We start from the raw sequence: 12569 nt of genomic DNA, 5'->3' as shown, positions 1-12569 counted from the left end.
AATGAGGTTAAAGTTGGGAAAATTCAGTTTAAATATTATGAATACGCACGGTTTTGTCTGTTTAATAAGTTGAATTCATTTTTTTTTTTTTTTTAAGTTTATTTTGGGGGGGGTTTGTTTTTGTTTTGTTCGGTCATCATCAAGTGGTTTAAAACGCTTTTTTTTTGGAATGTACCAGCCTTTTCCTCCGAGTCGGAAACATGTCAGAAATGACGACTCTGAATATCCACCTCCGCAGAATGACGGGATAATTATTCTGCAGGCGAGAAATCAGAAAGTGGGAAGTTCCACCCGTCTGCTTTAAAGTGCTTCCGAGCTGGAGACCTGACGGCGGGGCCCCCAGCTCGCCGTGCTCGTCCACCACGTCGACTGAAAACGTCCCGCCTCTAGCGGCACGTGCAGGACTCGGCCACCATGTCCTCCAGCTCCCTGTACTCCACCTTCTTCTTGTGCACCACCAGCACGCTCATGGGCATGTACTTGTAGGGCACGCAGGACGGCGGCGGCACGTCCCCGAGGCCCAGGTCGTTGATGACCGTCTGGATGATGGCGTGGTTGGGCGAGTGGTAGCCGTAGTGGAGCACCCGGGGACAGTCGCCCTGGCAGAAGCGGGGGTTGTACACCGGCGGCGCGATGAAGTAGTGGCCCCAGCCCAGCTCGTCGAAGGACAGGCGGAACGAGTGCAGCTTGCAGCGGTTCTTGGGCGTGCCGGCCTTGCGCTTGAGGGCGGGGATGTCGGAGATGATGGAGGCGGAGTGCGAGGTGGAGAAGGACGAGGAGGAGGACGGGGCGTTCTTCAGGGCGTCCAGGGACGAGTCTTTCAGCTCCGGAGACGTGGAGTCCTGGGAGCGGCGGCGGCGGACCGACGGGTGCCACCGCCCGATTTGACTGATGACGCTTTGGCCCTCGGCCCCCAGCAGGTCCCCCATCCAGTCCTTCACCTCCCTGTCCTCCTCCAAGTACAGGAGAAGTGACGGCAGCTCCAGGTGAGGCTCGCCGCTCCACTGCTTCCTCCCACGGAGACGGGGCAGCCACCACGGGCGGCCGCCGTCCGCCGCCGCGTGTTCGGCGTCCGTGCACCAATACTGGGCCTTGAGCGTCAAGTGGCCCGCCTCGCCGCCGCCGCCCCTCCCCTGCAGGACGTGGCCGCTGATGTGAGCTGTGATGTCCGTCTCCGTCCACTGCTCGTGGGGCTCCAGGGTGACCAGGGTCTTCGCCCCCAGCGAGGTGATCTGGGCCCTGCAGCGGGGCGACTCGGTGGCCTGGGCGGTGCTGGAGAAGCTGGAGGAGGAGGAGGAGGAGGCGGCGGAGGAGCGGAGGTGGATGAAGGAAGCTCTGACCAGCTGCTCCGAGGGAAGAGTGTCGAGGTTGTACTGCACGGTGAAGGTGTAGCAGTGATCTGAGGACGACACGGGGGACAGGAGAGAGTAAGACATGAGGCCTCGTCCTCAAAGTATCACAACTAAATATTATTTAAAACTCAAACGCGACCAACATCTTATTAAATAACGTCCCGGGTCTGATATGTACACTTGACCACAGTGAGTAAATTTATTTGATTCTTAACGGTGACCAGACAAACGTCCACTGTGGGACTCATCAGGTCTAAAATACCTGCACCTGCTTTCATCAGAATAAATCCAGACACTCCAGGTCAGAAGCTGCTCTCTGCTGGACTGCTCCACACTGGACCTTATTTTTGCTTACAGATGTCGTCCGGTTTGATCCTTGAGAAATTTCTCCCTAATCTGAATTAGAGAAATTCTAGAAGTGTATTTAAGTTCGTGCTTCTACCTAAAGCTGATATTTGGAAGTGAATTATTCAGAAAACTAGGAGGCAAAACTAACAAAACACACCAGACGATCTGCTCCATATTCTCCTTTTGTCATCAGTTTTTTTTCCACACCTGCAGAATCTGTTGTTTGCAAACTCACCTTACTGGATTAAATTGGCTTTATTTGTTTTGTTTTGCAGATTTTCAGTCTTCACGAACATATTTCTCAGGAGTGGAAGTAAGAATTGGTCAATCTACTACACTTAAGCACAATTCAGTTCAGGTAATCTATTTTTCCTACAATTTGAATTAATAAAAACCTTTAGGCCTGGATAATTAGGTGGTTCTTTAAAAAACTAGTTTAGATTCACGGTTATTTTTATAGATTGAATTGATCAGATCTTGATGTAGACAACTTTGTACAATTTGTTTGTGCAACTTGATTATGACCACATCGAGAACATTTTAAGAAAAAAGAACCACAGTTTGTTGCACTTGAGTGAAGTCAGTTAGGGTTAATTGTCTGTCCGTCACCTCCAGAAGCGGGCAGGTAGTGCACCGAGGACGCGGAGGGCTTGAGCAGGCGCACAGTGTTGGAGCCGAACTTGCGGTGCTGTTTGGGCCGTCCGTCCGGCTCGGCCGCGCTGCGGTACAGGCTCAGCATGAACTGCAGGTTCTGGTCCGCTTTCTGCTCGTCCGTCAGCGGCCGGTGGTGCGCGCCCTTGTGCTTGGCGCTTTGGTAACTCCGGCGGCTGCGCTTGGGCGCGGGCTGGTGGTGCGAGGCCACCCGGCGGTCGGCCACCACGCCGGTGCAGGTGGACCAGAGCAGGTAGATGAAACAGGACAGGGTGAGGACGCGCAGGAAGCCCGGCGTGGCGCGGGTCGCCCTCATGTTTGGCTGCTGCTAGCGGGCTCCACCAGTGAGGCTACAGCTGGTAACCATCCTCCGCACGGCCGAGGGCGTCAACTACAGGCTCACCTGATCAATGGCCATCCTGGACATTACTATCACTTCCTGAAATTGACTCGTGACCTCCAATTAACCCCTAGGATAAGCGCGAGAGGCCAACCGGAGCGCGGAGAGGCCACGTGTCCGGTGCGTAAAAGGTGCGTAAAAATGGTGTTTAGAAAGTGGGGGAGTTTTCAACGAAAAAACAAACCAGGCAACGTTTTTCACTGATATGTTATGAGTGTTTAAATATTATTGCCTTTCAGATGTATTGTCCATTTCGTGTACTCTGATAAAGTAAACTAAGCCTTATTATGATTTGTCAAATTATAGGAACAAAACGTGAAACTCAGGAAGAATTCCCCAAGTTACCAAATGTGATCAAAAAGTCTTAAACTAACCGAAATTTAAAAAAAATCTTCCAAATTGTTTCCAAAAACCTTTTGTGTTTGTAGTTTATTCCCCATTTCAATGTGAATTTTATTTTATTTGTACATTGAGTTGACTGTTTTAATCTGGTTTTCTGGTTTTAACTTTTAAAATGTTCAGCCTGAGTCTGCTGATGCAGGAGCTGCAAATGCTTGACTTTGCTGCCACCAGGCGGCGGAGTAACATACTGCATTTTAAAAGCTCCAGTTTCAAGACTGAAAGATAGAATAGAATATGTTTCTTGTACTTAAGTGCTTCTTAATTTTTATTACCATACATATTCTTCTGCTTATGCTGTAAATATAATCTCTTCACATGTATTTGTAGCCATCCTGTCAAAATAAAAGTTACAGTACATCTCTGCATCCGTCAGCAATGAAACAATAATTGTTTTTACTAAAACGAAGTATACAGTGTATATCACTTAACGCAGTATACACTCTAATCTATGTTTATCGAAAACTTCCCAACTTCTGTTTTTAAACCTGATTAGTCACCAAAAAAACAAAAAAACTTGTGATGTTTAAAAAAAAAAAAAAGGATTCAGTTTTGGGACACTAAACATATTTTGCTCTGTTCTTCATTCCACAGAAAAAAAACTAATATTTTGCTTTTTGTAAAGGCTACTAATCAGGCTTCCCAACAATTATATAATATATCGTCAATTAAAGTAGTAAATAACTGACATTTATGTATATCTGTAGTGTAAATCAGCATTGTTGTAATGCTGAGAGACTCCGGCTGCATTAACAGTTGGTTTGCACTTGTCTAATTTGAAGCTTCTGGTAAACAAATTGTTGACAGCAGGGAGCGGCGGTACGCAAAGAACCCACCCAAAACGAAAACAAAAGAAAAGAAAGAAACACGTGGCGGAGAGAGAAAGTTTGACCCGAACCCGATCCGACATGAAACTCGCCACCGTGACCAAATATTACAGCTCAGACGTTCTGGGAGCAAAAAATAGATGGAGAGGAATCTGGAGGAGTGGGCCGCCGGGCCGGGACGCGTTCGCCTCCGTCGGCCTTTGATTCTTTATCTCCCCCCTCGTTTGTTTGGGAGATAGTGGCTCCTCCACACACGCGCTGTGAGCGTGGTGGCATTCCTCGGCCGTCATTATCCCCGCTCCCAATCATTTCAGTCTGCGGAGGGAGTGTGGGAAAGCTGCTTCCTGAGCTTGAGTCATGAAAACCCCGCCACAAAAATGCCCCGTTTGAGTTCAAAATACAGGAATTCTGCAGGAAAAAGAAGAATAGAATTTATAACTCACCCTACAAATATAAGACATGTTCTTCCTGTGTGTGTTTCCTCCCCAGATAGTCTGACAACATGCATTTAACGCTTTTTTTTTTAACACTAAATAGCCTGAAGACGGATGATCTTCACCCAGATTTGCCTCTTTAGCACATTTATCTCATGTATCGGCCTGCCCGTGTCGCGTTGATTAAATGTGACTTCACATGAAGGCTGAAGACTCAGATTGGGTTCAAGCAAATATGCGCAACCTGATACTGAACGCTCGAGGAATGACAACATCGACAAACTCTGCAAAAACATGAGATGCCATGATATGATTCTCGAAGCTCTAATCGGCGATCGGCAGTAAAAGAGGTCGTGGACAGTCGCATACTCAGCTGGGCTGCTCATCCCACAAATGCATGTTTCCTCTAAAAGGGATAGTTTAAGAAAAAAACAACAATAAATGGATAAAAACTGATCATTCATAGTCTTACTAACAAGTATTATTGATTAATTGTGTTGGGCAACTAATTTTTGTTTCTTTATAGTCATTTAGCTTCTGTTTGGTGCAGCTTAATGTGTTTTTTTTTTTTTTTTTTTAAATGTCATAGCATCTTTTTAGCGTTTTTGTATATTTTGTTAACACTTGTTTATAGTAGCTTTTTATTAAATTTTAACATTTTGTTAATGTCTCTTTGTTATTCAGCAGATTTTTGTAGGTGCTCAATGTCCTTTACTGTCGTTTAGCACCCGTTTTGTAGTAGTTTTTGTTAATTCAAAGTAGTCCAGCACTTGTTTGTGTTGGTTTTTGTCGCTTTATGGGAATTTAGCATCACTATAATGTAGTTTTTGTCACTTTTTAGTAATTTAGTGCCTGTTTAGCACCTGTTTGTAGTCATTTTTGTACTTTTTATAATAATTTAGCATCACTTTATAATAGGTTTTGTACCTTTTTAGTAATTTAGCACCAGTTTCTACTACTTTTATAGCTGTGTAGTAATCTAGCACCTGTTTGTCGTAGTTTTTGTCGCTTTTTATTAATTCAGCATCACTTTGTAATAGTTTTTGTTGCTTTAAAGTAACTCGGCACCTGTTTGTAGTAATTTTTTGAATTTTAGAGTCATTAAGTATGTCTTTGTGTGGCTTTATGTTCCTTTGTTGTCATTTAGCATCTCTTGGCAGCAACTTACTGTGTCTTTGTGGTGATTTATGTCATGATTATTGTGCATTTCATTGTCGTAGTGTGTGTGTGTGGTGGGTTTGTGTCTGTATTGTGGTTTTAAGTGTTCCTATAATTGACTTTAGCTAAGCATGTATTATTTTTCTGTATGGTAATGTCTTTATGTCATATTATGACACTATAATAATTTAACAGCTCGGGGCCTGTGCAGACAGTGCTTTGATATTCATGCTGCTTGCAGAAGAAATTACTTGTATAAATTACAGGCAATTAAATGTGAAGTCATAATTTGGTGTTGGTGATCAGGGGCTGATAGTTTTAGCAGGAGAAGAAGGAGAAGCAGCAGGTCTCGGGTTACAAATGAAAGCTCAGCAGCTCTCTCTGCTCCCCCGCACAATGCAGCCGTGTTCTCGCCTCTTGTCCCGCCCTCTTCCTCTCCTCCTATTGGACACTGCACACCAGAGCTTCTCTCCTATTGGTTCACTCGTCTGTCAATCACGTCTGCCGTTCGAAAAGTGGGCTGGACCGCATGTGAAAAGTTTTCCCAAAGTTTGCGGGTGCGTCAAGAAAACGTGAGCTCAGCCGGAAGTACTCGTCATGGATTTCAACATATAACTACAATTCCGGTGTTTTGGGGCTGATTAAACATGTTGTAAGGTAGATGCGTGATGCGGAAAAATTAATACGAGATTGTTATAAAATAAAGAGTGAAACTATGGCGTTTTTTACATGCGAATGTCCATTTTTTGTGGGACCGACAACCGACGCTGTCGCCGTAACTTCCGGTAACTTGACGCTAGACAAAAAAAAAAAACTTTCCGCCCTCTCTCCTCCTCCTTCTTCTCCTCCATCCATCCATTCCTTGTTGATGCTAGAGCGGTGATGGAGAAGGCGAGGGACCCGAGCTAGCGAACCCCACGAGAGAAAGAGAGAGAGAGAGAGCGAAGCGACGCCATCGAGAATGGAGACGGTGGAGCAGCTCGTGTCCTTCCACCACATCCAGGTCCAGCTGAGCGGGGGCGCGCCTTGGGGCTTCACGCTGAAAGGAGGGCTCGAGCACGGCGAGCCGCTCATCATCACCAAAGTAAGTTCACTCACACAAGCTCTATATGTGTTAAAACCAAAACGAAACAAAAAAACCCTCTCAAACTGGCCCAGAAGTTTCCAATCTTCCTTCACGTTTGAGTTGTTTTGTGTCTGATTGGCTGCAGGGTCTCGCGCATCGTGGATGCTCGTCCTCAGGACACTGCACCACCATCAGTGTGTAGCTGTGCACAAAGTCACTCATGCATGCTCTTCACTAATTTCCAAGTCATGCAACAAAGTTCACTCTTCGTTTCTCAAAAAAAAAAAAAAAAAAGAAGTTCATCCCTGCATGTGGTTGATGTGTGTCAGCTGCACGGAGCCCTCCACTCCAGTCTAATGAAGAGGTCCAATTCTTAAACCTGCAGGTCAAACCACCTCCTACTCCCAGGGGTGCCCAGTGGATCCCAGACCAACTGAGGCTCTGATCCTATCCAGGTCACTCCATTTCGCCGCGTGGCTGAAACGCCCAGGCGCTGACAGACAAGTCAAACCCACTTCAGATGGCCGAAACCATCCGGTGGTGTGTCTGTGGGATGCGGGAATCCTTGAAATGAGAGATTGTGACTCTCCCAACAAAGCTCTGTTGTTTGCCCCAGAGTTTTATACACTTCCTCTGAGTGTACGGACGTGCAGGATGCCTGAGGTCGGTGTCGTTCAGACGCTGCCGTGACCCCCGTCCTGTGTGATAAAGAGTCACGGAGGCCGGGGGTTCTCATGGTTTTCACGCCGGCAGCGGTGAGCTGCTGGAAATAAGGAGGGTGTCTTTGAAATACTGCAAGTAATTACTGGTGTGGGTTCTTCTGCTGGGGGTGGTCTGTCTGTGTAGGGGTGTGTGTGTGTGTGTGTGTGTGTGTGTGTGTGTGTGTGTGTGTGTGTGTGTGTGTGTGTGTGTGTGTGTGTGTGTGTGTGTGTGTGTGTGTGTTCAGTCCGGTGCCTAAGTGGGACATCCAACCTCTCGTTCCTGCGCTCTTTCTTGCCCACTTTGTTGAGAAGTGGCGCGTTGGCCGGCGTGCATCTCCATCCACCACAGCGGGGAATGGAAAAGCCTGGCTCAGTCATCTGGAAACACACACACACACACACACACACACACACACACACACACACACACACACACACACACACACACACACACACACACACACACACACACACACACACACACACACACACACACACACACACACACACACACACAGTAACACACAGCCCCTGGGAAAATGTGACCGGGAGATAAAAATCAAACTGCTCTCTGCGGCTGGTTTGTGTCCAGTGGTTGTTAGAAACCCACACAAGGACGCCGATTCCCACAGTGAGGCGGCTGGTGCTGGTGCTGGTGCTGGTGCTGGTGCATGTTTCAGGTTTTTGCAAGGGCCTGTGGAAGGGTTGGTTTGCACACGGAGCTTTTACTGTGTCAGTATGGAGAACAGCTGAATGCGGTCTTAATCCTCCACTTCCGACAAGCAGCTGTGCCTGATGGGGCCGTCGGCGGGAACGCCGGGAAACACAGGGGGAGATGCAGGACCAGGTTTTCAAACACGCCTTGGAAAGTTCTTATAAAATTCATCGTTTTCCCGACATTATCGTTATGCATTCTATGATGACATGATGTGGAATTTCACTTGAGTAGCGTCTTAAAATAGCTTTCTTTAGTCAATAAAGGCTTGTAATTGGACACCAGCATCATTCTCTTACTGGCTTTTGCAATGCTAACGTAGTCAAGCAGTTTAATGACTCATTTTGTCAGAGTTTTTAATATTGTAGACTTACACCTGTGCAGCATTTCACGATGGTATCTTTCAAAGATATTGCAGTCATTCTGTGGTAACCTGTAATTTGACACCAGCATCATCGTCTCACAAGGTTGCTGCTGTACCTATGATAATTTTCATGATTTGTTTACGTGTGGAATTCCACTCCGATAGCTTATCGAGACGCACGCGTTTTTCAAAACAAATGTGTTATTATCTTAGTGACTTGTTATTTGACACCAGCATCATTCTTTCACTGGCATTTGCGGTGCGCGTAATTTTTCCGGATTGTGTTCAAACGTTGTACATCTCGACTCGGAATAGCTTGCCAAATTCAGTTTCATGACGGTTGAACATACCGTATTGGTTGCATAATGACTTGTAGTTTGACACCGGCATCATTCACTCACTTGCCGAAGCTAAAATTCATGGATTTAAAAAACAAACAAACAACGAAACGTAAAAAGAAAACGTAAAAAAAAGTAGTTTCATCACTGGAGTCCTTGTAATTTGACACCAGCACCACTCAGTTGTTGGCTAAATGGAGGTTTTCTATGCAAAGCAGGTTCAGTAGGTACTCAAATTTGTTAGTATCTGCCGATGAGGCCATCCATCAATCTTTCGTCGATGAGGAAAACCGCCTCCTCGTGTGTCCCGTCCTCCTCGGTCTCCTCGGCTCCTGTATGTTAACTCATAAACCCGGAGGATCCCGGGTTCATCGCGTCACCAGAAACGTCCTTTCTGGCATGTTTCGTGTCTGGCTCAGAGGACTGGACAGATTATCTCCTCTTTGCTCAAAAGTTCCTCAAAAAAAAAAGAAAGAAAAAAAGCTGGCGCGTAATAAATGAATACTTAATATGGCTGCGACAGATTTATGTGACACGGATTTATTCCTCGCCGTGTCTTTTTGTTGCGTCTCTGTCAGAGTGAGACCGCTGTTTTTGCTCTTTTACAAAGTCCATGTTCTGAAGTGTGTGTGTGTGTGTGTGTGTGTGTGTGTGTGTGTGTGTGTGTGTGTGTGTGTGTGTGTGTGTGTGTGTGTGTGTGTGTGTGTGTGTGTGTGTGTGTGTGTGTGTGTGTGTGTGTGTGTGTGTGTGTGTGTGTGTGTGTGTGTGTGTGTGTGTGTGCGTGGCCCTTTGAGAGTGTGCATGCTGCAAGGATAGGGGGAAGGGGCAGTTTCTCCAGACAGCAGAGGGATATAAGCCATTTGGTCAACATTCCACCGGGAGCATAACTAATTACTACTGTGGGGTGTGCGTCTTTTGTCTCCCGTGTGCGCCGAGATTTTCATACCTAGAACTCGGTCCCAGACTTGCCACGCTTGTTCTCCGTGCCGGTGGGAGGCAGCCGACTGCGTCACGACACGGTCAGTTTTGTGTTTTTATTCAGCGCTGCGAGTCGGTCCGTCGGCCAGTCGTTGGGCTCCGGCGCTCGGTCGGCCTGGTGGCCTGTTACTGGTGGACAGAGTGGTGCAGCTCAAAGATGATCCAGAACATTGTGTTTTTAATGGATAAAACATGGAGCGGTGTAACGTCTTTGGGTCGTGATTGATCAGATAGCACCAACAAGGATGCGTCCAGTTGCTTCGTTTCATTACAGAAAGTGAAGAAAAGCCAGTCTTCAGTCCGTCTGCCTTTTAAAACCGTCTTTTCTTGGTGTTTTCTATCAGATTCTGTGGTAGAAGTTTGGTTTGTTCCAAAAAACGTTCTCCATAATTTATAGAACGATTGACAGAACAATGCCAAAGCAGTGAGATTGACTTTTATTGTCGTTTTTTATGGAAAAGTTTATTCTTCCCGTCGGTTGTTTGGGAGATACTTTTTAAGGTTACCTTATGTGTTTTGGCACAATAAGAGCCGTTTGATCTCAACTGGACCCGGAATGATTCAGGACTTATTGAGAACACGAGGAAGCAAAAGGCCATAGTAGAAACAGAACCCTTTACCACGGAGAACCCTCCAATAGATCCCGGCTGAGAGGTGGTTCCAAGTGCTTCAATCTGTTGGAGTTCATAAAAAAAAGTCGAAGTCGAAGATCCAATACAACCTTTAGCAGCTTAGGGGAACTCCGGAACTCGGTTCACTTGGGGACCTTCATTTGGTTCCGTTGGCGTTCACATTGACCTTTTGAGACCGGATCAAACCGCCTGGAAAACCGCAATGGCAATTACACCTGCTGCTGATTTGGGGGCGCTGTCGCTCCCAAAACAAAACACCGGTTCATAGTTCGTGGTTCTGGTTCTCGTCGCCCAAACAGAACGTTTTTTTTTTTCCCCTGAAGAGAACTGCGGTCCGGCTCAAACGGGGGAACAACGTGTGAAAGAAGTGAAAAAGTTTCCCAAGCATCTACCAAAAGCTATAAATAAATCCAACTAATGGCACGCCAAGTCGACTAATGAGATGAAATCTGTCGAGGTTCCTGGGTGCGGTTGTTCTGCTTGTTTACTGGAAATAGGGTTTGTATTTTTTGTTGGTTTTTTTTGGGTTGCTGTTAACGCAGCATTAAAAGCTCCATGTGTTTGGTGACATTCTCCTTTAATGTCCTTTGTGTCTTTCCCCGGGCGCATGAAGACATTTTCAGACGAGCGTTTTCGGGAGTCCCGTCTACACGACGGCGGTACTCCGAGTCACTGTAAACACAAGTTTTTGGGTTGGAAGTTTTGAAAATGCTCCGTGAAAATGGGGGGAGGAAAGGCAACTTTTTTTAATTGCTTTTGAATATGTTGAGATACGAGGATCTTTAATCTGTCCGGGTATAAAATCTCGCTTAGAGACTCTTTACGTTGAGGTTTTTTGGTTGAAACGCGTAAACTGGACGACGACGACGACGACGATCGATTTGTGGCCGAAAAGGGATTTTCTTTTCTTTTGTTTTGTTCCCCTCTTCGTCTTCCCCGGCTGGAAATCGGGCTCTCGTTTGTTTGAAGACACTGAGATTCACCCGGATGATCATTTTTCACTCTTTCTCCTGCTGTTGACAGTAACAGAAACCACGGGATTGGACCAAAAGAATGTTTTGACATTTGGTCCGAGGTATGCAGCCAACTGTCTTCGACTGGTAAACAGACGTTTGTGTGTGTGTGTGTGTGTGTGTGTGTGTGTGTGTGTGTGTGTGTGTGTGTGTGTGTGTGTGTGTGTGTGTGTGTGTGTGTGTGTGTGTGTGTGTGTGTGTGTGTGTGTGTGTGTGTGTGTGTGTGTGTGTGTGTGTGTGTGTGTGTGTGTGTGTGTGTGTGTGTGTGTGTGTGTGTGTGTGTGTACCCCCCCGGATTCCTGTAAAAGGTAGCCTCCAGTAGCAATCTGCTCGGCGGGAGGTAGATGAGGATGCCATCAGATAGAGATGCTGGTGTGTTTTCATGTTCTGCTGCCCTGCTTTGTTCACTGTCTCACCAAACTGAAAACACATGCGGCGCAGCGACACAATGGAGCGTATTGATGAGGCAGCGTTCGTGTCCAACAACTTGCAGAGTATTAAAAGTCAGAGGGGGAGGCAGACAACTTCAAAAAAAATAAAAAAATCGAATTTCTCTTTGAAAGTTATTTAGGAGGCGAAGTGTTCCTTGTATCGAACGAAGCAATCGAACACTCTCTCCATTCATTCATCGATCCACCAAGTTAAAAATGGGTTCAGCGCGATACAACTTTTTAAATTCACGGTTATCTAAGGCATCAATGGATCAGAAATGCTGAGTCATGAGAAGAACCGTTTTCACAAGTTTAAATTCATTGAAGTTCCTCTTCGAACATCTTTGTGTCGTAAATTAGGCTTATTACAGCAAAAAAAACTATTTTTATTGTGGTTTTTTTTGAGTCTAATTTGGGTACTGCAGTGAATTATTTCTTTAAAAATATTATTACTTTTTAAACTTTTAAGACCTGAATTAAAAGTAATGAAGAAAACAAAAACATTTCCTGGAGTTTTTTTTTGTTTTTTTTACTTATTTTCAGAAATCTTTTCCCATGACTCTCATTAAAAAAACAGCAAATTATCATAAAATATATTTTTTTATTGAATTATATTATTTTTCAATGTTTAATTTCTGTCCGTAAAAGTCTTAACTATTCATATTTTGTATATTTTCTCATTTCTATTTAATAATTAGTGCACTTTGCAAGCAAAAAGTAAAAAAAAAAAAAACTGCTCCTGGCACATCTTGATGAATGATA

At 45.4% G+C, this 12569-nt stretch overlaps 2 protein-coding genes across 2 annotated transcripts in view; one reads left to right on the top strand and one right to left on the bottom strand.

Moving 5' to 3' along the window:
* Positions 1-386: 386 nt before the first annotated feature.
* On the bottom strand, positions 387-2667 carry bmp15 (bone morphogenetic protein 15; the record flags this gene model as incomplete). Its single annotated transcript, XM_080486520.1, has 2 exons — positions 387-1399; positions 2310-2667. The coding sequence occupies 2 exons, from the start codon at positions 2665-2667 to the stop codon at positions 387-389; spliced, it is 1371 nt and encodes a 456-aa protein (XP_080342646.1).
* A 3863-nt stretch (positions 2668-6530) lies between these two features.
* shroom4 (shroom family member 4) overlaps positions 6531-12569 on the top strand; it is a gene marked incomplete at its 5' end in the record, with an annotated part of 57475 nt that continues 51436 nt past the window's right edge. The window contains one exon of the mRNA XM_080486064.1: positions 6531-6653. Within this exon, the coding sequence (XP_080342190.1) occupies positions 6531-6653 (123 nt within the window). The remainder of the gene's footprint in view (positions 6654-12569) is intronic.

This window comes from Lipophrys pholis (genome assembly GCF_963383615.2).
Source record: "Lipophrys pholis genome assembly, chromosome: 18".
Taxonomy (NCBI): Eukaryota; Metazoa; Chordata; class Actinopteri; order Blenniiformes; family Blenniidae; genus Lipophrys; species Lipophrys pholis.
The sequence above is the reverse complement of the archived record's forward strand: the minus strand, read 5'-3'. Positions and strand labels throughout refer to the sequence as shown.